This window comes from Artemia franciscana, chromosome 16 (assembly GCF_032884065.1).
Source record: "Artemia franciscana chromosome 16, ASM3288406v1, whole genome shotgun sequence".
NCBI lineage: Eukaryota > Metazoa > Arthropoda > Branchiopoda > Anostraca > Artemiidae > Artemia > Artemia franciscana.
This window is the reverse complement of record NC_088878.1, coordinates 34,684,632-34,712,256: the sequence shown is the minus strand read 5'-3', so window position 1 is coordinate 34,712,256 and position 27,625 is coordinate 34,684,632. Positions and strand designations below refer to the sequence as shown.

At 34.6% G+C, this 27,625-nt stretch overlaps 2 protein-coding genes across 2 annotated transcripts in view; one reads left to right on the top strand and one right to left on the bottom strand.

Moving 5' to 3' along the window:
* LOC136037385 (trypsin-1-like) overlaps positions 1-27,625 on the top strand; it is a 159,451-nt gene that overhangs the window by 6,576 nt on the left and 125,250 nt on the right. Inside the window, exons 2-3 of the mRNA XM_065720116.1 lie at positions 8,287-8,512; positions 11,039-11,213. Of these exons, the coding sequence (XP_065576188.1) occupies positions 8,287-8,512; positions 11,039-11,213 (401 nt within the window). The remainder of the gene's footprint in view (positions 1-8,286; positions 8,513-11,038; positions 11,214-27,625) is intronic.
* LOC136037384 (IWS1-like protein) overlaps positions 1-27,625 on the bottom strand; it is a 438,978-nt gene that overhangs the window by 318,233 nt on the left and 93,120 nt on the right. The window lies entirely within an intron of this gene.

Below are 27,625 nucleotides of genomic sequence, written 5' to 3'. Positions count from 1 at the left end.
GAAGTTCCCATTTCCTTTAAAATATTCTAATCTTGGTTTGTAGACTTATCTATCTATTCTTCCAAACTTTTTTTAACTGTGAAAAAACACCCTGAGCTTTAGCTATTCTACTTTTAACATCTTCACTGCTCCAACCATCTTTACTAATAATACTACCAAGGTAACTGAAGCTCCCAACCTGATCAATCTTTTCGTTACCTAATCTCACCTGTTCATCTTCACTTATTCCTAGCCTTAGTGACTTAGTCTTCTTAACATTAATTTTCAAGCCTATTTTAGCACCCTGAACTCGTAAAACCTCTAAAAATTCATTCATTTTGCTCACACTTTCATCTAATAGGCTTAAATCATCAGCATAATCTAAGTCCGGGAGCGTTCTTCCTCCCCATTTGATTCCATGGTCTCCAATTGCCTTTCCTGGGCTCCTTAAGACGAAGTCCATCAAAATGATCCATATAAAGGGGGATAGAACACAACCCTACTTAACTCCTGATTTAATACAAAATCAGTTGCTAACCTCATTTCCTACCTCAACCGCAGCAGTATTATTCTCGTACATAGCGCAAATCACTTTAATGTATTTTTCTGGTATACCATATAACGATAAGACCTTTGTTAACGCTGTTCTATCAACAGAATCGAACCTTGCTCATAATCGATAAAACTAAGGACCAAAGGTGTTTGACATCGAAGGGACTTCTCAATATATGTCTTAGTAAATTAGCAAAATCTAGAATATAATTTTTTATCGTAAAAAGACCTCCACATTAAGTTATGCATTTTTAGTATTAGCGGGTACCAAATAAAAAAATTAAATAAACAAGAGTGAAAAATCTGTAAAAACCAAGGTGAAAACATATGGCACTGAATAGCTCAAGAAAATTAGTCTAGGAGAAACTTGAGTCTATGTTTGTTTTTTCATATCATTATTTCTTTAAAGATTGAATTTTCAATCGTCATCTCAACATTACTACTCTTGTAAAAGTATGAGATGTTAATCAATGAACCGCACAGACTATTCGTGAATGCTTACCTTAGATCTTAGACCATCCTGTGCCTCCAGAGACACCGTATGCTTCGACAAGGAGCCTCCAGTTTTCGTGGTATTTTGCTGTCGGCAGTATATCTTCCCACTCAGATTGCAGAAACGTCTTAAGGGAGTGCTGATCTGACTGGTATAAGCAGGGTGGGACGTTTTTTTGAACAGCCCTATTTCTCAATACTCAAGGTAACCGTTGGAACGTTGCATTGCATGTTCTAAGGTGTCCCATTCTCAGGATATGTCCTAGATATTAGTGTTGACGCTGGCCATGGATTATTAAAGTCTAATGTGGCTTTTTAATTTTTTTTGAAAAACTTCTTTTGTCGAAAAAGTTCTCTACAACAATCAAACAGTTCGTGGTAACGGACTGTAAGTAATGAGCGACCCGGCTCAATAGTAACCGAAACTCTAAAAAACGGATTTTGATACATTTCTATGCGGATAGATACATCAAAAGAATCGAGTTTTTATTATAATTTAAAATATACAAGTTTCATCAAGTTTAGTCCTACCCATCAAAAGTTACGTGCTTCAGAAAATTTGCTTTATTTTCGAAAACAGGGTAAAATACTCCCCAAAAGTCATAGAATCCTAATGAAAATTCAGCGTATTAGAGAACACTACTGTAGAGGTTTCAAGCTCCTATCTTCAAAAATGTGGAATTTTCAATTTTTTGCCAGAAGAAAGATTACGTATGCGTGTTTGCTTTTTCGTTTTTTTCCCCAGGGGTGATCGTATTGAAATAGTGGTCCTAGAATGTCTCAGGAGTGATGCCTGCCTTGCCATTCCTCCAGACGTGATAGGCTTTGGCAGTTTCATCAGAGCGTCCTCAAGACTGATCCTTTCCTTTTCAGTCGTCTCTTGAAGTTTATAAGAGGAAAACATCATTTTCCAAAAGAGCACTTAAATCTCATCTTCAACCTCACCTTTCACCAAGACCTTTGCAACAAAATATATCACTATCCCCTTGCCAACTACTTTGACAAGAGCAAAATCGCCTTCTTCAATTCCTTCCGGTCTTAAAAAGCCTCACCATTCTCCTCAGTATCTCCGATGTGAAGGCTCTCGTGGCTGCTTTTAGTGCTAAGCACGAAGTCTTCCTCTTCATCAAAGTCAGCCGTGATGTTTATTTTTGCTGTTCCCTTCCGTCCAGCTCGGCTTTTCTTCGTTGACTTCTTTGCTTCTTTTATTTGACGTTCTGCTTAAGGTGCTCTTTTTCTGGTGTGTCAGTGAGGATTTTAGAACAGAGCCTTTTGCGTCCTCTAGGTCTCTCTGACCTTGGTTCAGTGTTTGAGAACGATCTGACGACTTCTGGTGTAACAGCCTTACAGGGCATGTCGGTTTTTAATGGTTGGTCGGTCGACAGGTTAGAGGGACCTCCTTCAGCTTCATCTGAACTAGTAGGAGAGGGGACTTCCACGCTTTCTTGGGGTTCCAGCCTGTCCGACATGTAGGAAGATAAAAACTCATGGTCATCGGACACATTCGGTTGAAGGGACAGATCCCAATTTTCTTAAGGCCACTCAGGCTATTCTCAATTGAGAAGGTTTTTGGAAACGCAGCACAAACAAGTGCACCGATGTCTTGGATCGAGATTGGTCTGTTAGAGTTTTGGAGCATAGACTTGTTATACGCATCGTTGTAATACCGCTCAAAAAGACCAAACACGAAGATGTCAAGAGGATGCATCTTGTGGCTACAGTGAGGGGGCAACGTGAGGATGTCAATTTTCTTCCCTTTGCAAAAATTAGCAATCCCCAGTAAAATATGTGATTCGTGGTTGTCTCTTCAGAGACAACCACGGATAAGCAGGATTTTGTGGAGAAGCAGGGTTCTCTCTTCAGATCTGCATTTGACATGCTTGGTGAAATGCTGGAGAACGTCTGGAAATGTTTCCGACATCATCCATCCTGATTTCTGGGCACGACAGTCGCCACTAGGACGTGTAACGTTCAAGAAACTATCTGGCCAACTCACTCGGGGAATGACAAGAAATGGTGTATAGTTTGACCTATTGGATTCGCACAGCCTAGCACCGTAACCAGAATTCCTCTTTCACCAGATTTGATCTGGCCTACAGGTTTCTGCCCTCTAGGTGCCACAATCTTCAGTGGCTTGTGAACCGTTGTTACTCCTGAATCGTCCAGGTTGTAGATTCTATGTGGCTGGTAGTGATTTTTCTCAATGAGTTTTTGCAGATTGTCCAAAAACTCTCCCACAATTTTCTTGTCAAAGCTGGCAGCGTGTCCCAAGCTCGGTAGCTCGTTGCCTCGACTAAGCGACAAGCAAGGTTACGTCTCACCATAAAAGAACGAGCCCATTCTATTCCAACAGCCCTTTCATTAGTCCTGCTTTCAGGCACCGTTTTGGCTTTGGCAACTGCAAATTCATATGCTAGCTTATAGCACATACTCCTTGTCATGCCGTGATGCATGGTAGAAGCTGTTGTTAAATAATCCCGGAGCTGCTGTTCTTTCTCTTCAGAGAACACACTTTTAAAGTTGTACTCGTCTTGAAATTTACGGAATTATGATTTTCCGACTTCTTCAGTTTTTCGAACGCCCTTCTGATCGTTGTTCTTGGAAGTCCTGTAGCTTTGGCTACATACCGCAGCTTGCTGCCATGAAGAACATCGAATGCAGCCTTTCTCAGAGCGTCTTCATCGCGTAATCCCCCTCACAGATTTTCTCTGATACTTCCCCATATCCTGCAACAGAAAGTCAGTCAAATTGATTGCAGCATGTCAAATCGATTGATAATAGATATATATTAGCCTATACATCTTGGACGGTAAGTTTGACCCAGGTGTTCTATTTGCTGTTTAAACCTTTAAAGGTACAGTAAACTTGACTAGGCACTTTTCGGCCATCAAAATAGCCTCGGGGGCTTTGATAAATGTACAGAGACTTATTGTGAACAGGACCTCCGTTCTTTGTTATCTCGAAACCCCTCCTTATTGTTCCCAGAGCCAACCGGGAGGCCCTTACCCCTTATTCACTGTTGTTGTGCACTTATGTACTGTAAAAGTTTGCCTTTTTACGTGTAGACAAATGTCACACCACCAGGGTGGTGTGGGTTTGATTCCTAAAAAACTTAAAACGAACAGAAATTACTCCGTATATGAAAGGGGTTTTTCCTCCTCGACGCACCGCTTCTTACGCTAAAGTTTTTTATTGTTTTAAAAAGTAGAGTTACGAGAAAGAATCAAACTTTAGCGCAAGGAGCGGGGCGTCGAGGAGGAAAAACCCCTTTCATATACGGAGTAATTTCTGTTCGTTTTACTCCGTAAGTACGACCCCAAGTAAGTACGCTTTCAAATAGTAAAAACAAAACAAAATCCTGGGGTGGAAGGAGGTGCTTCCCAAATATTTCATTCTAATTGGCACTACTGATTTCCAAAAAAAATAAATCAACATTATAAAACATTTATAAAATTTACAACATTTATAAAACAAACAAAATTACAAAACGCATCATTATGATGGAATATTCCTAGCTTCAATTATGAAGTCAATAAAATGTACAAAAATTTGACGATTTCGAAGCATATGACTGTTTCAAGTATTTTTTTAGAAGGATTTGAGAAAACTAGGTAAGACATAAAATACAGATATTTCCTAAACAGGAAAGACAATGGTGCATCATCGTAGTATTCAACACAACCTAGGGTACGAAATTCACAAAATATAGCCAGAAAGTAAAAATGGTTGGGGGTTTTCTACCCGCCAACTTTCTTGCATGAATATTATTTCACTCTTTGGAGCTATTGTAGTAAATGGGTTGCACATGTCCATATTGGTTTCTGTTAGATGGCAGTGTTAAAAACCTCTGAATTTTCAAACGCAATGTTCGGATTTAACTGCCTCCCATAAACGGCTGTATCTTTCCTAAACAGTTTTTAAGATTCAGGGGACATTCTTAAAGAATTGGAACGAAATTCGAACTTTAGCGTAAAGAGCGAAGTATTGACGAGGGGGAAAACCTCCTCATATTACGTATATGAGGGAATTTCTACCATCCGTCTATACCTTACTCTTTACGTTAAAGTTATAATTTTTTAAATAATGGTCGATATAAAAAAAATTTGTTTCTGTTATTTTTCAGCTAATCTTAATTTTATTTTAAGCAGCTTCTTAACTATGATTTTATGCGATAATAAACCAAAGATATTTTATGTTTTCGGCTTGTGGTTGTTATTAAATAAAAAACAATTTTTTTCCAACTGAAAGTAAGGAGCAACATTAAAACTTAAAACGAACTGAAATTTTTACATATATGAGGAAGTTGCCCCCTTCTCAGTACCTCACTTTTACGCTACTGTTTGACTTTTTGTTCCAATCATTTAAGAATGACTCCTGACGCAAAATGACCGTGCTTTTCTGAAAAAAATTCAAAAATATATTGGTGGAAAGAGCAAGGTACTGAGGAGGGGGCAACCCCCTTATAATTAACCTGAATTAACCTGAGAGAGAACCTCCAACAGGTTGAACTCAACCCACCGTGAATTAGCATGAGAGGGTTGACTCTAGTTCAGCATTGTCGAGTGATAGCCATGAGAGGAAAATTTTCAAGTAAGTCAACCCATAGTCAACCTGCGTGTGTTCCCCAGCGAGAACCTCCAACAGGTACGACTCTAGTTCGGCATTTGTGAAGGGACACACATGCACGGAAAGGTGTAGCATAAATGGCAGACAGTAACAACGGCAATCAAAGGGATAAAATTAACCCTTGACTGGGCTGCCCACTTAATTAAACAATCTGTCTTGGCTTTTTTCTACAATTGGCCATGACTTTGACTTTTCCCACAACTATTCCCTCTTTTTTAAATTCAAAAATCATTTTTTTTTGTTTTTTAATGAGGAGAGGGCAACTCCTCGTAATAACAGCCAAAAGAATAATCTGATAAAATTGTAGTTCAAATAGTTCATGGCAACCAGCTTTAAGTAAAGAGTGACCCGGCTCAATAGTAACCAAAACACTAAAAAAAAGTTTAAAAAATACGATTTTGATACCAATCGATTTTGAAAGAATTGAATATTTATGCTGATTTTAAAATATATGAATTTCATTAAGTTTAGTCTTACCCATCAAAGGTTATGAGCCTGAGAAATTTTTCTGATTTTTGAAAAAAGGAAGAAACAACCACCTAGAAGTACAGTGATATTAATGAAATCACACCATCAGATTCAGCGTATCAGAGAAACCCACTGGATAGGTTTCAAGCTAATATCTGCAAAAATGTGGAATTTGTATTTTTTTGCCAGAAGTAAGATTACGGATGCGTGTTTATTTGTTTTTTTCTTGTTTGTTTTCCCCAGGGGTGATCGTATCAACCTAGCATACCAAAAGAGGACTCATTCGAACAGAAATTAAAAATTCTAGTGCCCTTTTTAAGTGACCGAAAAATTGGAGGGCAACTAGGCTACCTCCCCTGCCATTTTTTTCCCAAAATCATCCGATCAAAATCTTGAGATAGCCATTTTGGTCATCATAGTTGAAAGGTCCAATAACTATGATTTTTGGTATAAAATAGCTCTATGAATAGCACATGGTGAGGGAGTTTCTGCGTGGAGCTGGGGTCAGATTTTCTGGTATTATTTAAAAAATGATCTGAAATTAAATAAAAAAACAAGTTTTTTCTACTCAAAGTAAGGAGCGACATTAAAACTTAAAACGAACAGAAATTATTCTGTATGTGAAAGGATTGTTCCTTTCTCAAAGCCTTGCTCTTTACACTAAAGTTTGACTCTTTCTCACAGCTCTATTTTTAAAACAATAAAAGACAAAAAGAGAAAACACGGGTTTAGAGAAAACACTGAAGGCAAAAATCTCGATGGATTCTTCTGTAGCTACGAATTAAATTGATTTAAATTGTATGTTACGAAGAATTTGTTTTTATAAATGGTAATTTTGTTCTGGGAAAAACCAACAACAATAGAAACACAATATGAAACACAAATCGAAAACACAAATTGGTTTGAGAGTGTTGCAGCTGAATAGATTCGAGAAAAAAAAAAATATTAATCAAACTTTGAACTTAGCAAAAAATCGTTGATCCACCTTCAAAGATCAAAAATCTCAAAGTATTCTTTTATGACTGCAAGTGATATAGATATGCTTGTATGTTCCAAAATAAAAAATAAATAACATTTTATTAAGGGCAAACAAATGCATTTAATTAGAGAGGGATACAAGCAGAACAAATTTGAGAAAATATCACACATTCAACAAAATTTAGAGAAAACACAGATTCATTTTCAAAAACCTAAAATCTCCGTGGAGTCTTTTATGACTACAAATAATATAATCCCGATTAAAAACTTTTTGGTTTTATTTTAATTTTATTTTATTAATAATTTTATTACAGACAAAAAAAAACATGCATTGGTTTTGAGATGGATACAAAAACAATAAATTTAATAAAACAGCCCATGTTCATCAAATTTTGAATTTGAGGAAAACCTGGATACATCTCCGAAAACCCGAAACCTTAATGGATTCTTCTATGACTGCAAATAATATAAGTTTCAATGTATATTCCCGAAGAAACCTTTTCAGAAACGATATCTTTATTTAGGACAAAAAAATGCATTGTTTTTGAGAGGGATACAAGAAGAATAAATTTGAGAAAATAGCACATTACAATCAAATTTTAAATTTAGAGAAAACACGCATCCATCTCCACAAACAAAACAGCTCCATGGGTTCTTTGATGACTCCAAATAATTTAGGATTTTTTGTATGTTCGCAAAAACGAATTGGTTTTGGGAGGAATGCAAGCAGAAAAAATTTGAAAAAGTAAGACATATTCATTGAATTTTGAGGTTAGATACCTCTTTAAAGATAAAAATCTCGCTATATTCCTCCATGACTTTAAGGTATACACGGTCCCTGGTACATCCCCAAAGAAGAGATCTTTAGAAATTGTAGTTTTTGTTTTGGCAAAGAAATAATATTAAAACACACATTAGCTTTAAGAGGGATAAAAGCAGAATAATTATGAGAAAGTAGTAGAAAATCCATCTGGTCCAAGTTTAAAGACCAAAAAGCTTGATGTATTATTGTATGACTGGAATGATACTTTCTTTTGGTATTTTCTCGATTTTTCTTAAATAGTAATATTCATTCAGGCAAAAAAAAGAGAAAGAAAAACATATAATCCTATTGACTTTGAGATAGTTGTAAGCAGAATAAATTTGAGAAATCCTTCTAAACGACTAAGCGCTCTCCTTTCTATTTTTTAGAGTCGCACAGCAAATGTTGATGACCTAAGTGACATTTTTGACCCCTTCCCTTCTTCTAAAACGTATAGATCTTTTTTGGATGACTTGGACAGCGTTTTCAACCCACTACTAAATGTCCTTGAGCTTCAGGAAGAAGAAGAATTAGGTCCAGTGATTTCACCCCATCGCGAATCAAATAACAAAGTAGAGACAAACAATTCTGAGACTAATACAGGACCTTGCGACGGTATGTTTTTCTTGTTTTATTCTGTGAATATAAAGTGCTGAATTCAACCCTCCTCTATCTGTCAATTAGTTGTATGATAAGTTAAGTCCTCTAATACAACAGATATCATTTATCTACTCTGGTGAATTCGAAGAGGTGACCCAAAACCCAACAGTTAGGTTTTGCCTATCTTAATGGGAGTTAGACCAACCCCACGTCAGTTGGATTTTCTACTACTTAAGAAGAATCTGAACCTCAGCCTAAGTATAAACACTAAAAAGCAGGACTTAGCTTTACAAAATGACAATAAAATTTCAAATATGCATATCATTTTTTAAATTTTATTGTTCCTTGAACCAAAATCAAACATCAAAATAGAATTTCATATTTCTACGACAATTGTTTTGGTACAACCCTGGCAAAAAAAATAAAGAGAAATATCACTACTTCCCATGCAAGAAAGAGATCCTCCCTGTTGCTGAAACTAGTGGACAGCAATCTTTTTTGTTTGGTTAGGTTTCGGTGATTTTCATAGGGCAGCTTTTATTACAGTCGGACACCATTTTTGAAGGGTGTCTATAACTTTAAATATACATTGTTTTTTTTTGGGATGATGGCGAATATTCTCGTCGATAAATCAAAAACGTATGAAATAGCATGTGAAGTGAAGCTTACCATAAACTAAATTAAGCTTGAGGAAGTAATTAAAGGAGCATTTTGAAGTTAAATTTAATGCTAAGATATTTATTTCACGAAAATATGTTTGACACTGAGGAAATGCAGTCCAAGGACTTTTGTTTTTAGCACTGCAGCACCAACAGGAGTATACCTGTTGTCAATATTGGTTGTCAATATATGCCTGTTGTCAATATATGATGTCAATATTGGATCAAAATGCTAAAGTTAAAAAAGTCATTGTTAGGGAAATTCAGTATATAGTAAACATTTGAAGAAAATATATACAATCTCTTATAAATTTAAGAAAAGAACAGATGCTCTTAGACATCATTGGTCAGAATGTGTTTGCTCTTAAAATTTGTATACACCATTACCGTCAATTCCCGAAAATTTTGATGGTGTAAATAATGACGAAGACCACACTGTCTTTCCATAATACAAATACAGAAGAGAGAATAATGGGGATTTTTTTCCCAAGACAGTGAACGAACAACACCTATTTATATATAATTATGTATATAATTATAAATATTACTATAATTAGTAATAGTATAATATTACTATATAATAATTACTAATATAATTACTAATGTATTATTACTATATTATTATTAAATATAATATTACTGTAATTACAATTATTTCTATAATTAGGAATGACCTAGGAATCAAACAAACTGTCCGCGAGGCAATCGAAATCAAACGAAACTTAAATAATAATACATCCCTAAATAGAGTCTTGGGTGAATACACACTCAACCCTATGTACACAAAATTAATTATAGAAAATAATATAATTCAAAATAAAACAAAAATAGGAACGAATAAAAACAAGCCCAATCCCAAAAGAAATACAAGATTAGCTGCAGAGAAGGTAAATATCGCAATAAGAAATTATTCCAATTTTTAATAAATACAGTTAGTGAAATAAATGAACCTTGTTAGCTTGTAAAATGTTAGCTTCTGTCACACAGTCTTGGCTGAACTTTTCGTTAAGAAGTAATGATGCCAAGGATATTTTAAAAAATGTATTTTTAACCGAGAACTTTTATTGTAAGTGTGTTATTATTTATTATTTTCTTTGCTGAAGACGGCCCTTAGATATAGGGCCGAAATATTCAAATAGGTGTTGTTCGTTCACTGTCTTGGGAAAAAAGTCCATTATTCTCTCTTCTGTTTTTGTATTTAGATGGTGAGGGGGAGTATATATATAAAAATCAACAAGAGGGGGGAATGAATATGTAATTCCTTTGATTTTTTTATTAAATATTAAAAAAAAGTATTTTCAAAAAAAATATTACCTCCCCCTCGAAGCAGATAGTTCCCGAAATCTAAGGGGAAAATAGGCCAACTATAACTGGCACATCTGTTATAAACTCAGTCAACTTGCATGGTATGGGATCACCGATCTGATCATAATAACGAAAAACTCACATCAAGACACAATCACAACTAAGTCAGGTTAAGTGATTAATTGCACCAAAATCTGGACTGTAGCTGCTGTTGATTATTTGTTTTATTTGTCTCATTAAAAAAAAAAAAAAAAAAAAAAAAAAAAAAAAAAAAAATGGGCGGTTCGTTTTTACGAGGGGTTCGATTTTACTTCAAGTAAAATTGGGATGTCTTAATTTAATACTCGATATAATTGGTTAATTTTAACTTCTATAATTAATTTTATTTGCCGTTTTTTTTCCAATTACATTCTCTCTTTTCCTTTCTGCTTATTTTTTTTCTTGTATTGTTTTCTTTTAAGAAGAAGAATCTTGATGATGTGGAAATATATTAGACAGTGTTGTCAATTCAGCTTCATAATTTTTTCTTTTAGACTGCGAAAACTGAGGTTATGCGGAATATCTCTCTTATTTCCAGATCGATGTGGTTTAAGCTATTCTAACCGTGTTGTTGGTGGTCAAAACGCAGATATTGGAATGTTTCCTGGTTATGTTGGTATTAAGATAAGAACTCTGATAGGTGAAATTAGATGCGGAGGTGCACTTATCAAGACACGATATATCATCACTGCTGCCCACTGCTTTCACAGCCAGTAAGTTTTTACTTTTGAAAAGACAAATATTAGCAAAAATAACGGTTCGATTATCTTTCAAAAATCATCAAGGAAACCCATTGGGTTGAATAAGATAATTGTTTTTATCCTTTTGACCTGCTACTACTACTACTTTATTCATGCTTTACCTTTAAATTAGAACCTAGAAAACTGAAAAAAAAACAAAAGTAAAAAAATAGACTAATAAAATGTATAAACAAACAAATTCTAATCTAAATTATTAACAAATTCCCACGAGGTAAATTTTTAACCTACCCTTCAGCTGGCTAGCATTGTCTGCTAGCTTTATACCTTCCAGGAGATAATCCCATATCCGAGGACCATGGGTGACGGCAGGGGGAGCAGGGGAGTTATTCCCATTGGAAATTCAGGACTACAAAGTAATTGTAAGAAAATCAAAGTAAAAGAGCTGAATAGGGAAAAACCATGGAAAAAATGTGTGCTGCCTCATTGTTGGCTGCCTGCCAATAGGTTTTACCTTTAATAAGGAAAATATAAATTCTAATCTGTGACTGAGGGACCCCTTTCCGGTTTTCCACAAACATTTTTTCTATATGAGTAAAAAAATTGGTACTTATGAACAGTAAGTAAATAATGATCTTTGTCAATAACAAAAGTATAAGAGCCTAACTATTGATAACATTCAATAAAAGAATCACGTTTTTATGGGGATCCTAAATATGTATTTTTTCAATAGTAATTAGTAAAGTTGTTAGCACACAAGAAAGTTCGTATAACTATAGAAAACACAAGGAAAACAACTTAATAAAGGAGTAATTCCGGTAAAAATATGCCGTAAGGTTTTGCTTGTATTGCGAGAGTACCCATGAGGTTATATATGAAGCCACTATAATCAGAAATGTTTCTTCTGAAAGGAATGCTGGGAATTTTTGCATGTTCCCTCTGAACGGATACTTTTTTTTGTTTTTTATTATCATTTTTTTCCTGGAGTGATTGTGTTTATCAAGTTGTCATTTTAAAAAAGATTTAATTTTTACAGTTATGAAGTATAAAGGCGTCGAATATATCGGTTTTGGTAATCAAAATTGGACGAAAAATATTAAATGAATAAATTTTATTTGATTTTCTTAGTTTTAGTTTCAATGTTTTACTTTTAACAAACTACTTTGATAATGCGTTTCTTTTTATGAACAATTGAGTCTAAAGCCATTAATAATTTCGGTTTTTGATAACCAAGTTCAAAACTGTCGATCTTGTTAAAAAATACTCGTCCAACGCTTTGGCATTGCTCAACAGAAATGAATACTGGGAGTTTATATCCCAGTGTAAATTTTGTAATTAATTACTTTTTTATCGTTATATACTTTTAGTTCAACAGACACAATTTTTCCTTTGCAATTAGGAAAATGTTTGTCTCTAAGCTTCATTAAATGAAAAAAAAACAAAAAACAAGTTTATTCAATTGAGAGTAAGTACGAACATTAAAACTTAAAACAAACAGATATTATTACGTATATGAAAGGGGTTGCTCCCCTCCTCCAAGACCTTACTCTTCGCGCTACAGTTTTTCGGCACATTAAAAACAAAGTAATTTATTGTTCTAATTGAACGACCCTTGTGTTTCAGGAGTTGTTTGTAAAGAATTGGGACAAAGTTTAAACTTGACCGTAAAGAGCGAGGTGTTGAGGAGGGGGCAATCCTTATCATATAAGTAACACAAAGAAAAACAATCGAAAATGGAGGTTTTAAAGGCCAAACGAAAGTACTGAGGAAACGCAGAAAGCGAATATTTTGAGAGAACAATCACCTCTCTTCTTCAGCACGAACAAAATAATGTAATCAAGGAAAATGCCGAAGAAAAACCCAATAAACAAACGGGGAAAGTCAACAAAACCCATTAAAAACTACTGAAAAACGCCAAAAAATTAAAGATAAATAAATTTCAATAAAAGACCAATAATTATAAGAATCAAAATACCTAACAAAAATAAAGTGAGCCATTGGCCAGAATCCACGATTTGCACAAAATCCAAACAATTTTGAACTGCCATCTGCGGATACTAACGAACAACTGAGAAGCAGAAGGAATTATTTATTCACTCAAACAAACGAAACAGATATTAAATAAATTGGAGAACTAAGTCATCTGATTTCTGATTTTAACCATTACATTTCTTGCGGATATCCATTGAGGCCTAAGGGGTTGATGGTGTGCTTGACTGTGTGATAGGGAAAGTCGTTAAAGGTTTATTTTAAGGATTGCTAAAGCATTGGCTTTTCTTTTGAAATTAAACAGAAAAAAGTTTTTTAAATGAAAGTAAGGAGTGACATTAAACCTTAAAACGAACTTAAAAAGAAATTACTCCGTATATGAAAGGGGCATTTCCTCCTCAACGCCCCGCTTTTTACGATAAAGTTTGACTCTTTCTCTTAACTCTACAATTTAAAACAGTAAAAAACTTTAGCGTAAAGAGCCGGGCGTTGAGGAGGAAAAGCTCCTTTCATATACGGAGTAATTTCTGTTCGTTTTAAGGTTTAATGTCGCTCCTTACTTTCATTTAAGAAAAAACTGTTTTTTTTTTATTTCTGGGCGTTTTTGAATTAAAGCATTTTTTAATCTTGGCTCTCCGCGCATAAATAATTAAAACAAAATTTACATTTTAATTTTTTTGGGCTAAATGGCTTTTTCATAGTTTTAATCGGAAGATTTCGAGGAAAAAGGAGCGAGAGAGGAGGCCTAGTTGCCCTCCAATTTTTTGATTACTTAAAAAGGCAACTATAAATTTTAATTTTTTACGAACGTTTTCATAAGTGAAAAATATACGTAACTTACGAATTAACTTACTTAACGAACTTCTATATTCGTATGTTTTTATTGCGTATATGAGGGGGCTCACCCCTCGTCGATACCTCGCTCTTTACACTAAAGCTTAAATTTTGTCCCAATTCCTTAAGAATGACCCCTGAATCACAAAGGCCGTAGAATAAATAGTTGAAATTACTAAAAATACTTTAGCGTAAAGAGCGAGTTATTACGAGGAGGTAAACCCCTCATATGCGTAATAATTTCTGTTCGTTTTAAGTATTAATGCTGCTCCTCACCTTCAGTAGAAAAAAACTTTTCATATTTATTTTTTCATTGTTTTTTAAATAATGCTAGAAAATCCTGCGCCCCTCCATTGAAAGTCTCTTCCCCCATGAAAAGTTCCTCCATGGAAAGATCCTCCCACGTACCCCCCTCAACCTTCCCCAAATCAAAGGAAATCCCCCTGAAAACGTCTGTACACTTCCCAGTAACCATTACTATATGTAAACACAGGCCAAAGTTTGTAACTTACAGCCCCTACCACGGGTACTGTGGGGGAGTAAGTCGTCCCCAAAGACATAGTTACTAGTTTTTTCGACTATGGTGAATAAACTGTCTATCTCAAAATTTTGATCGGGTGACTTTGGGGAAAAATTTAGCGTGGGAGGGGGCCTAGGTGCCCTCCAATTTTTTTGGTTACTTAAAAAAAGCACTAGAACTTTTAAGTTCCATTAGAATGAGCCCTTTCGTGACATTCTAGGACCACTGAGTCGATAAGATCACCCCTGGGAAAAAACAAAAAAAAAACAAAAAAAAAACAACAAATAAACACGCATCCGTGATTTGTCTTCTGGCAAAAAATGCGAAATTCCACATTTTTGTAGATATGGGCTTGAAACTTCTACAGTAGGGTTCTCTGATACGCTGAATCTGATGGTGTGATTTTTGTTAAGATCGTATGCCTTTTAAAGGGTATTTCCCCCTATTTTCTAAAATGAGGCAAATTTTCTCAGGCTCGTAACTTTTGACTGGTAAGACTAATCTTGATGAAACTTATATATTTAAAATCAGCATTAAAATGCTATTCTTTTGTTGTAACTATTGGCATCAAAGTTCCATTTTTTAGAGTTTTGGTTACTATTTAGCCGGGTCGCTCCTTACTATAGTTCGTTACCACGAACTGTTTGAAAATCGAAATACGACACATTCATTCTTAAATGAACAGAATCTCTGTTCAAAGCTAGACCTAAATGTCGGTATTTATAAATTTTAACAGCTTCTCTGTAGTGCTTGGTTAGCTTGGTTAATAAAAACAGTGTGGTCTGGGTTATTAAATATGTATTAAAAATTTGCAAAGTTTTTGTAGCCAAAATTTGGGTTTGTTTTAAAGATGATATTTTGTATTTGTGGAAGCATGGTGAAAAATCATTGGGGTGTTTCCTTCACTTGCTTCACTCCTTGGGTCCAAAACTTAAATTTACTCAGTCATAATAGGTAGAAAGGCGTCTTCCTTTCTTAGATGTCCTGGCTCACCGAAATGATACATGCTTCGAATTTGGGGTCCACAGAAGACACACACATAGTGACCATTACTTAAATTAGTCCTCTAATCATTCTCCTTCTGTGAAAAGAGGAGTGGTTACTTTTCTAGTTGACAGAGCATTACAAGTTTGTTCACCTCGTTTCCTGAATTCAGAGCTTGACCACCATAGAGATATTTTATTTGGGAATGGTTATCCAATTAGTTTAATATTCTGTATTCTATTTAATATTTAAGTTCTGTAATTGCAAAACTTTTGAGAAAATTTGAGAAAATTTTCATTTGAGAAAATTAGAAAATAGTGACACAGTGAATGCAAATCAAAGAGAAAATTTGGTTTATCTTGGTCTCCCTTACGTAAAAGGGGTTTCAGACCACATTTCCAAAAATCTAAGGAAAAATAATATTTACACTTACTACAGACCCAGAAAAACTATAAGTTCCAAAATATACCAAGGCAAAGACCCAATCCCAATAAGTGAAAACTCCGGTGTCTACAGAATTCCTTGCTCTTCTGGTCTTTGGTACATCAGAAGAACTGATCAACAACTTACGGATAGGTTAACTCAGTACTCTACCTCAATTAATAGCACCCTTAAAATGTGGAAAAAATCAGAAACTTTTCGACTCTGCACTTGCAGAAAACATATTTAATAATTCTGACCATACTGTTTTATTTAACCAAGCTAACCTAATTTCGCATGACAAAGATATTCTCCAGCTTATGGCAGCCCGATGTGGTTTAAGAAATTATCATCCTCATATACGCAATAATTTTGTTCATTCGTTTTGTTAAGTTTTAATGTTGCTCCTTACTTTCAGTCGAAAAGACTTGTTTTTTCTAGATTCAATTTCCGATCGTTTTTTAAATAACGCCAGGATACCTGACTTCACCTTCACGGACAAAAACCCCTTCCCAAAGGAATATCTTCTAGGCAATTCAATCCGGGTGAAAATTTACCCCGTAAATTACCCTTAAAATCTCCACGCCTAAAATTGAATCGGAAAAGAGAAAGCAAGAAACATCAAGAAATTTCTTATAGGAATTCTTGTAAATTCACGCTATGTAAAACTTCCCATGAAAATCACCCCCTGGAAGTTTCTCTCTCCATGGATAATTCTCCCCGTGTGAAATCGCCCAGCAGAAAATTCATCCTCCCGTCCCCTCCCGAAAAATGTATGAATACTTCCCAGTAACAAATAAAACAATGGATGAATTTTATAATTTAGAAACCTTTCCTCAGGGGCTGTAGGGTTTTTTTTTTATTTCTAAAGACATGGTTATTGGGTTTTTCTACTATGCTGAAGAAAAAAAACCTATCTCAAAATTTTGATCGGGCAGTTTTGGGAAAAAGTGGCGTGAGGAGGGGCCTAGTTGCCCTCCAAATTTTTGGTCCCTTGAAAAGGACACTAGTACTTTTCATTTTCGTTATAATTAGCCCTCTCTCTAAGTTTTGGGTCCACTGGATCGATTCGATCACCACAGGAAAAAAAAAAAAAAAAAAAAAAAAACAGCAAAAAGACAAAGAAACGAATAAACACGCATCCGTGATCTTTCATCTGGCAAAAATTACAAAATTCTACGTTTTTGCAGATATGAGCTCGAAACCTCTACATTAGGGTTCTTTGATGCGTTGCATCCGATGGTAAGATTTTCATTAAAATCCTATGACTTTGAGGGGGTATTTCCCCCTTTTTTCGAAAATCAGACACATTTTCTCAGGTTTGTAGCTTTTGATGGGTGCTGGCACGTACGCAGGGGAGGGGCCTTCGGGCCCGGCCCCCTCCCATATTTTGTGAAATGTTCAATTTCCCTATGGTTTCTTGCGATTTCTGGCAAAAGTAGGACATTTATTAAGAATCTTGATACATATGTGAAGCCTTTTTTTGGGGATTTTACAGCATGCAATTATCCAGTCAAGTCAGTGCCCAATTATTAACCCATTTTATGTGTAACTTTTTACCCTCTTTGAAGTTATTAGTAATTGTACTGTTATTTTTTATATGTAAAGAGAGTTTGCTTACCACAGCAAAATAGAATTATCCTTGATATTAGGGCGTTTATCCCCCCTTTTAAGGATAAAGTACAGCTTTTAATGGATCAATTTTGGAAACTATCTTTTTTCATTAAAATTTACGTTTTTGTAATAGAAGAACTACCCCCTAAAGCACCCATATTGCACTGTTAACCCTAAAATTTCCCTTTCAATGGGATATAATAGACTAATCACTGGTTCTAAATCGCTATGAACATAACCTGAGCCTAAAACGTACTTTTGAGGCTTCAGTCTTCTTCCCCGCAAGCGCTATAATATTACAGATTAAAGTTAATCTGTATTTTCCAATATACGTGTTTTTTGCATTACTAAATAAAAAAAGTGCTACTTTATATCTGCTGTTTCGATGGTTTGCCCTCCCCCCCACAAAAAAATTCTGCGTACGTGCCTGGATGGGTGAGACTAAACTTAATAAAACCTGTATATTTGGAATCAGCATACTAAGCCAATTCTTTTAAAATATCTATTTGTATCAAAATTTCATTTTTTAAAGTTTTGGTTACTACTGAGCCGGATCACTTCTTACAGTTAGTTACCACCAACTGTTGGATTACCCATTAAAATCCAAACATACTTCCTTGAAATATTGATCGCTTTTTCTGTGTTACCAAAATCAGTATCGTAAATTTCAAGTTATCATATGTTTCAGTATGTTTCAGTAATCGTAATGTTTCAGTATCGTATTCATAAAACTTTACAGGTTCATGATATGTAATTAAACAGATAAAAAAGGTTTTTCAAAAAAAAAGGAAGGAGCAAGCCTAGAACTTCAAGCAAATATAAATTACTCTATATATAAGAGGGAGTTCCCCCTTCTCAATACCTTTCTCATTAAATAAAAGCTTTTTAGTGCTTTGAAAGATCGTATCTTTCCAATTGCATATTTTCTTAAAAAATTTGAAAAAGGCCAAACTTGACAGTAAAGGATTAGGAGCTAGGGAGGAGACAGCCCCCTTCATGTAAAGAAAAATCTGTTTAAATATGAGTCAAATCTGTTCCTTGCTTTCATTTAAGAAGCTCTTTTTTTAATTTCTGATTACTTTCCAATTCCTACCCAGGGCTGACCAAGATATAATTTAAGGTACTGGTCCCTTTAATCCTTGATTAATTGCTTTTGAAATGTGTAAATCAGTAATTGTACGTTGATTAGAACCGCCATACGTTTAAATTTGTAATGTCTATTTTGGATAAAATTCGAATATATTAAACAAATTAACGGTGAATAGTAATTTTGGCAAAAATTCCTTGTTAATATTACTACTAAAGAATTTAGGTTGAATGAAAAGGAGCATTATTGTTAGTATGGATGAAAATTCTGTGAGACTTTGACCTTCAACATAACTGCAGCCATCACAACCTCTACAAGAGGATTTTCTTATCGATAAATAGATTACGTATATTTCTTTATAAGCATTAAAGTACTTCATACAAATAGAAAAAGAAAATGACTCCATTTAAAATTGCTGCAAACTAAGATACTAGCAGTATTTGCCATCCCAAGAAATTTCCTGGCGGAGCTGATGATGGCCCGCCTGGGCTTTCTCACCTCTCTGCTGCTAGATATGGGAATGCAACAGTTTAGCTGTATATAGTCCTAACTCTTTCAACATTTAACTGAAACCCCATGAAGAGTAAGCAGTTTCTCAGTTAAAATGTTCTTTTGAGGAGTCTACCCTACCATTAACCTACAAAAGTTGCTCACCCCTTCTCAATATAGCTGGTACGCAATTACAATCATCAAACATAGCTTTGTAACTGGGAAGCCTAAAATATAGTTATTGACACGTTTAAATCATATGCTTCTCAAAATTTTTGATTGATTACAAACTTGTCTTCTTTGATATAAAGTCGTAGTTTGGTGCCCTAAATTGGCAAGACTTTACCCTGACCTAATCTGTATGGTCACTTAAAGAGCTTCTAAAAAGTTTAAATGAGCTCCCTCCCAATTATCTTCGACCTTAGGTTTGATACAATTACCCCTGAAAAAAAAAGCCCAACAAAACAAATAAATATGCCTCAACGATATTCCTTCTAAAAAAAAGCGAAATCCCACACTTTGAAGATTGGATCTTGAAACCTCTGTGGTAGAATTCTGTGATATGATGTATCTAATAAAGAGATTTTACATAAGATCACTTGCTTTTTCCTGGGTGTATCCCCTTTTTTCAACAATCAGGCAAATTTTTTCTGATTTTTGGTTTTGGGTGGGTAACAGTAAACTGAAAGAATTTTATATATCTAGAATCGCCTATACATAAAAAGCCAATACTGCCAGTGCAGCATTGTCATAAGAATTCCATTTTTAGTTTTGTTGAGTATTGGTCCAAGTTACTTTTTACTTCCAGTTATTTTTATCACACACTATTTTACAAATTCCTCTTATGACGAATTTTTTTTGAACCTGTTCATTTTATTCAGTTAAATAGGACAATAAAAACCAAGAGGGTTAATTTGACAGCTGGGCAATGAGCATAAATTTTGTTTTTCTTTCGCTATTTTTTTTTTAATGTCTGAAATATAAGAAATTTATTTTAGGGGGGGGATTTTTTCTGTTTTGAAAGAGGTACATTTTGCATGAATGTTATAAAATCAAAGCGTGGTATTTATGCAGGCAGGATGATTTTTTTGTATCTCTACTCCTTCTGTAAACTATTCTAAGGCGTAGAAAATTGCATAAAGACAAGTCTACATCTGTTATAATCTACATTAGTAATACATCTTTCTGTAATTTTGGTTTGAATTTCATTTTCTTTTAAGATTAAATACATAATAATCAAATATATTATCGGTCATATAAATTGATCCCTTTACCAGGAATCCTTGTCGTTTAAAATTTACTGTATTTTGTTTCATTTTCCATTTTCATTGCTCTTCATTTCATTCCATTTCATTTCATTTTCATTTTTGCATTTCATTTCAAGAACAATTTCATTGCTCTTTTTATTTGAGAGTTTTTTCCTAAAAGTATTTAAAAATAAACTTATTCCCACTAAAAATTTCCTGAAATATGTTCCCTGTCACTCAACAGCCACTGATTTTCAGAAGGAGGCGTTCACCCTCCTCCTTCTGAAAAATTTTCTGCCGGCGCCCTTGCTGTTGACCCACTAAACACGAAAATACAGATCTTCGTTTGAGTACTCCCACCCCCAGACACTATGATTGAAGCATTCGTAGTTTCGTGACAATAATAAAAATAATTGGACCTAAAAATCACCCCTTTAAAAAAATATTCAAACATTGTAATGTTTGACAGCTAAAAATAGGTAGTTGATCATTTCTTAACTTTTAAACATTTAAAATTTTTTGTTCAGTAACGCAACCCAAAGTGTTATTTTCAAATCTCAAGTAATCTCCTTAAAAAACAAACTTTATTCAAAAGAACTAGTCCACAGCAAACAATCATTAAACATATACATACTAATTAGAGAAGGGGGCAGGACCATTGAAAATCTAGGAGGAAGCTAACTCCTTAGCTTTTTTAAGACCCGACCTTCTTGCCACTTATGCGCCACTGCATCCCAATGTAAATAATTTCTTTGGTCACACTGCCCTTTCATTTATAAATAAAACAAATGAAAGAATAGAAAGCGGTATAAAATTTCAATTAAGACAGTAGAAAGAAAAAAAAAAATTAATCATAAGCAGCACAATGGCAATGCCTAAGTAAAGATCAATGTGGACACACTGTATTATTTATTTATTGATTTGCGCTTTTCAAACCAGGGCCCTTCGTATAAGATTTGTCTTAGAAACTTCAAAATGGGTTCAGTTGATTGGAAATTGAAAGTTCTAGTGCCCTTTTTAATAGTCAAATATAATTGGAGGAGAACCAGCTCCCATACCCTTCCATTCCCCAAACACATCCAACCGGAATTTTGAGAAAGCCATTTTGTTCAACCTATTTGAAAGGTCCAGTAATTATGTCTGTGGGGATAATTACCCCCCACCCTACAGTCCTTAGGGCATTGGCAATAAGTTATGCTAGTTGTCCATTGTTGAAATTTAAGTTTTTGTGGAAGGTGTGGCCGCATAAACTTTGGAAGGGGCTTATTCAATTGCTTTTTCATATTTAACTTAAATAATAATACATCCCTAAATAGAGACTTGGGTGAATACACACTCAGCCCTATGTACACAAAATTAATCATAGAAAATAATATAATTCAAAATAAAACAAAAATAGGAACGAACAAAAACAAGTCCAATCCCAAAAGAACTACAAGATTAGCTGCAGAGAAGGCAAATATCACAATAAGAAATTATTCCAATTTTTAATAAATACAATTAGTTCAATGAATGAACCTTTTTAGCTTGTAAAATGTTAGCTTTTATCACACAGTCTTGGCTGAACTTTTCGTTAAGAAGTAATGATGTCAAGGCTTTTTTTTTTTTTTTAAAATGAATTTTTAGCCGAGAGCTTTTATTGTAAGTGTTTTATTGTTTATTATTTTCTTTGCTGAAGACGGCCCTTAGATATAGGGCCGAAATATTCAAATAGATTTTCATGGCAGTTGAGTTTTACGGTTTTCAGTTGCTTGAAGTCTAGTTTGTGTGTGTGGGAGGATAGGATGGGGGAACTGTTAAATAAAATAATGGATAATCCTATGAGCGTTTAAGTTTAGGAATTGCAGTAGGGACATTGATTTTTAATTATATTAGGTTTTTTTTTAATGTTTGGATGCGTAGTTGTCAGTTTTAAGTGAATAAAGTAGGGGGGGAGAGTACTACTGAGGGTATCCTCCAACACTCTAACGTAAAAAAAACAAAATGAACTAAAGTTTTGGGTAAATTTATAGTAAACAGTATTATTGGCTTTCGTATAAAGTGAATATACCACTCGATGCCTTTTTTTATGCTCTTTACAAATATTACATAAAAAAACTAGTTTTTTTAACTGAAAGTAAGGAGCAACATTAAAACTTAAAACGAACAGAAATTACTCCGTATATGAAATGGGTTGTCCCCTCCGCAATCCCTCGCTCTTTACGTTAAAGCTTTTAATTGTTTTAAAAAACAGAATTGTGGCAAAGAGTCAAACTTTAGCGTAAAGAGCGAGGAATTGCGGAGGGACAACCCATTTCATACACGGAGTAATTTCTGTTCGTTTTAAGTTTTAATGTCGCTCCTTACTTTCAGTTAAAAAAACTAGTTTTTTTTTGGTGTAATTTCTAAACGTTTTTGAATTAATGCATGTTTGATTTTTGCTCTCCACACATAAATTATTAAAATGAAATTTGCATATTAATTCCTTTTTTGGCTAAATGGCTTTCTCTTAGTTTTGATCACGATTTTGAGAAATAAGGGATGGGGAAGGAGGCCTAGTTGCCATGCAATTTTTCGGTTACATAAAAAGGCAACCATAAATTTTAATTTTTAACGAATTTTTTTATTAGTAAACTTAAGAAGTAACTTACGTAATAAACTTTTATATTCTTTAATTTTTATTATGTATATGAGGGGGTCTGTACCCTCGTTAATAACTCGTTCTTTACACTAAATCGTAAGTTTTCTCCCAATTCTTTAAGAATGACCCCTGAATCAGAAAGGCCGTAGAACAAATAGTTGAAATTACTTGCAGCCCCTCCCCCAGGGACTGCGGGGGAGTAATTCATTCCCAAAGACATAGTTATTATAGTTTTTGACTATGCGGAACAAAACGGCTATCTCAGATTTTGATCCGTTGACTTTGGAGAAAAATGAGCGTGGGAGGGGGCCTAGGTGCCCTCCAATTTTTTGGTCACTTAAGAAGGCACTAGAACTTTTCATTTCTGTTAGAATGAGCCCTCTCGACATTCTAGGACCACTTGGTCGATATAATGACCCCTGGGGAAAAGAAAAAAAAACAACAAATAAACACGCACCCGTGATTTGTCTTCTAGCAAAAAATACGAAATTCCACATTTTTGTAGATAGGAGCTTGAAAATTTTGCAATAGGGTTCTCTGATACGCCAAATGCGATGGTGTGATTTTCGTTAAGATTATGTGACTTTTAGGGGGTATTTCCCCCTATTTTCTAAAATAAGGCAAATTTTTTCAGGCTCGTAACTTTTGATGACAAAGACTAGATTTGATGAAAATTATATATTTAAAATGAACATGAAAATCTGATTCTTTTGATGTATATTTTAGCATCAAAATTCCGTTTTTTAGAGTTTCGTTCACTATTGAGCCGGGTCGGTCCTTACTACAATTCGTTACCACGAACTGTTTGAAAAGAAAATATTTATTCTTTTATTTTTTTTATATACAGGGCAAAATATTTTTGGTGGAACGAAGAAACAAAGTTTTTTCCCCCTCATCCCTTACCTCTAGGCACATAATTTGTAATCGCACTCCCGCACTTCGAAAGTTTCAAGTCGATGCCCCCAAGCCGTTCCTGAAATATTACAGATGTGCTTTTTTGATAATCTGGATGCATATAGTGCCTTTCGATTTAACTTAAATATTATATCGCTAATTATTTGCAATAGTACATTACGCATCGTCATTTTTGTTATGCGGCAATAAGTTATGTGGCAATAAGTTATGTGGCAATAAGTTATGTTATGTTTCTCTACTGTAAGCTTTTTTGATGAAAAAGTTCGATTAAGGATAAAGATGTCTTGATATTTATAGGATCTCAGTATTTTTAGAATTGTCTGAGTTTTTAATTGAGTTATCAAACTAATATACAAACGTTTGGGCATGAAAATACCAAATTTCCAGAATTGCAAAAACCGAATAGCTCTAAAAATGGTAGCTGATGTTCAGGCCGTAGTCCGTGGAAATCAGGCTTTGAAATTTTTTTACTGGAAATAGAAAATAGATGGGAAAATAGGAAAATGGGAAAATAGATTCGTAGAAAGGGTGACGAAACTATAAAGGGGCTCGATAAGATGGCCACCATGATTTTATGTAGACCATGGAAGAACTAGTAAAAGCTTTTTGGCAAATTTTGGCGAGTGATCTTTCATCACAGGTAACTTATATGCCGTTGGATCGCCAGGATCCAACTAAGGCTGAAACATTTGCGAATTCTATGACAATGGTAGTTAGGTATAGGAGAGTTGAGTATACGGTAATGGCGAAGCCAAATCGTCTAAATAAGGAAACACAGGCGGGCTCTATAACGACTGGGGTGGTGACAGCATAATATGTTTAAGCGGGCCCATATCCCTTCAAATCCCGACCCCGAAACTTTTTAAACTTCTTCATGGTGCAGGTGCATGCTATGTCATAGGGAATGTCTACTTTGGTTGTTATGTAATAGGTTTTGAGATGCTATATAATAGGACTTGTTAGAGTGCCGGTTGTAACTGAGGAGGAAACACACGTGAGTGTTACGTAATAACGATGCAAACGTGGAATTCGACCCTATCTTGCGTGACTTGATGGATTTATTGGGGGTGAGGTAATCTTACGTGCCTTGGTAGAGCACTGAAGTGGGTGGTACGTAATGACGATGTACACGCGGAATATTACATAGTACTTTAAGAGATTTCATTTCCTTTAGAGACATTTTTCTCAGGGAACCTTTATTAACGAAAGATTTTTATTCCACATTAGGATTCGAAAGGAATTTCTTCTCAATAGAATGGAGCACTAACCACTTGGACCAACAGGCCATTCAAATATTTTCATTGGCTAATACATTCTACATGATAACCTATAGCACGCAAGGAGAATCCCCTGCTCCCACATACTAGTACGGCTAAATGGTTTTCATGTTTTCAGCCCTTTCCACATGAGGGCCTAAGCATCCTCAATACTACTGATTTTTGCTATATTAGATGCATATGCATATTACGTTCTATTAATTTTCTAACACAACCTAGAAAGTTTAACATCGCATTTTAATGCTGATTTTAAATATATAAGTTTCATCAAGATCAGTTATACCCATCGAAAGTTACGAGCCTGAGAAAATTTGCCATATTTTCGAAAATAGGGGGAAACACACCTTAAAATTCATACAATCATAACGATCAGATTCAGCGTATCAGAGAATCTTGTTGTAGAAGTTTCAAGCTCCTATCTACAAAAATGTGGAATTTCACATTTTTTGCCAGAAGACAGATCACGGATGCGTGTTTATTTGTTTTTGTGTTTGTTTTTTGTTTTTTTGTTTGTTTGTTTTCCAGGGGTGATCGTATCGACTGAGTAGTCCTAGAATGTCGCGAGAGGGCTTATTATAACAGAAATGAAAAGTTATAGTGCCCTTTTAAAGTGACCAAAAAATTGGGGGCACCTAGGCCCCCTCCCACGCTCATTTTTTCCCAAAAGTCACCGAATCAAAATTCTGAGATAGCCATTTTATTCACGATAGTCGAAAAACCTAATAACTACGTCTTTAGGGACGACTTACTTCCCCGCAGTCCCCGTGGGAGGGGCTGCAAGTTACAAACTTTGACCTGTGTTTACATATAGTAATGGTTACTGGGAAGTGTTTAGACGCTTTCAGGAGGATTTTTTTTGGTTTAGAGGGGAGAGTTGAGGGGGGTTACGTGGGAGGATATTTCCATGGAAGAACTTTTCATGGGGGAAGAGAATTTCAATGAAGAGCGCGGGATTTTCTAGCATTATTTGAAAAAACACTGAACAAATAAATATAAAAAGTTATTTCTACTGAAAGTAAGAAGCAGCATTAAAATTTAAAACGAACAAAAATTATTACGCATATGAGTGGTTTACCTCCTCGTTATACCTCGCTCTTTACGCTAAAGTATTTTTAGTAATTTCAACTATTTATTCTACGGCCTTTGTGATTCAGAGTGTGATTTAAGTTCTAAAGCTTAAAGCTCAAAGTCACTATAGCTTAAATGGGATATTTAAGCTTTAGTGTAAAGAGCGAAGTATCGACGAGGATTGAACTACCTCATATACGCAATAAAAACATACAAATATATAAGTTCGTTACGTATGTTTATTCGTAAGTTACGTATAATTTTTACCAATGAAAACGTTTGTAAAAAATATAAGATCTACTTGCCTTTTAAGTAATCAAAAAATTGGAGGAGAACTTGGCCTCCTCCTTCACTCCTTGTTTCTCAAAGTCTTCCGATAATTGCAATTAATCAATATGTAAATTTTGTTTCAATTATTTATGTGCGGAGAGCCAAGATCAAAACATGCATAAATTCAAAAACGTCCAGAAATTAAATGGAAAAAAAAACAAGTTTTTTTAAATGAAAGTAAGGAGCAACATTAAAACTTGAAACGAACAGAAATTACTCCGTTTATGAAAGGGGCTTTTACTCCTCAACGCCCCGCTCATTACGCTAAAGTTTCTTACTGTTTTAAAAAGTAGAGTTAAGAGAAATAGTCAAACTTTAGCGTAAAGAGCGGGGCATTGAGGAGGAATGGCCCCTTTCATATACGGAGTAATTTCTGTTCGTTTTAAGTTTTAATGTTGCTCCTTACTTTCATGAAAAAATTTGTTTTTCTTATTTAATTTTCGACCAAAAACTCCTGCTTTTATTTAAAATTCGATGTCAATGAAGAAGAAAACGTCATAACATTGGAAAATTAATTTATCCAAATTAATATTGGAAAATCAGTGCTTGTGGATTATATAACATTAAAAAAATGGATTCATAATGAAACAGTAAGTTTGAGATCAATGTTATAAGGTATTTAAGGTTTGAGACCCATTTTCTTAGCCTTTTTTATACCCCATATTTAGGTCATTTTTAAGAGGTCAAAAAGTGCTTAAATCTGAATTTCCGGTAGAAGCGATTATTATATATGTAGTATGTAGTAAGGAGCGACCCGGCTCAATAGTAAACGAAACTCTAAAAAACCGAATTTTGATGCTAAAATATACATCAAAAGAATCAGATTTTTATGCTGATTTTAAATATATAAGTTTCATCAAATCTAGTCTTTGTCATCAAAAGTTACGAGCCTGAAAAAATTTGCCTTATTTTAGAAAATAGGGGAAAACACCCTCTAAAAGTCACAGAATCTTAACGAAAATCACACCATCGCATTCAGCGTATCAGAGAACCCTATTACAAAATTTTCAAGCTCCTATCTACAAAAATGTGG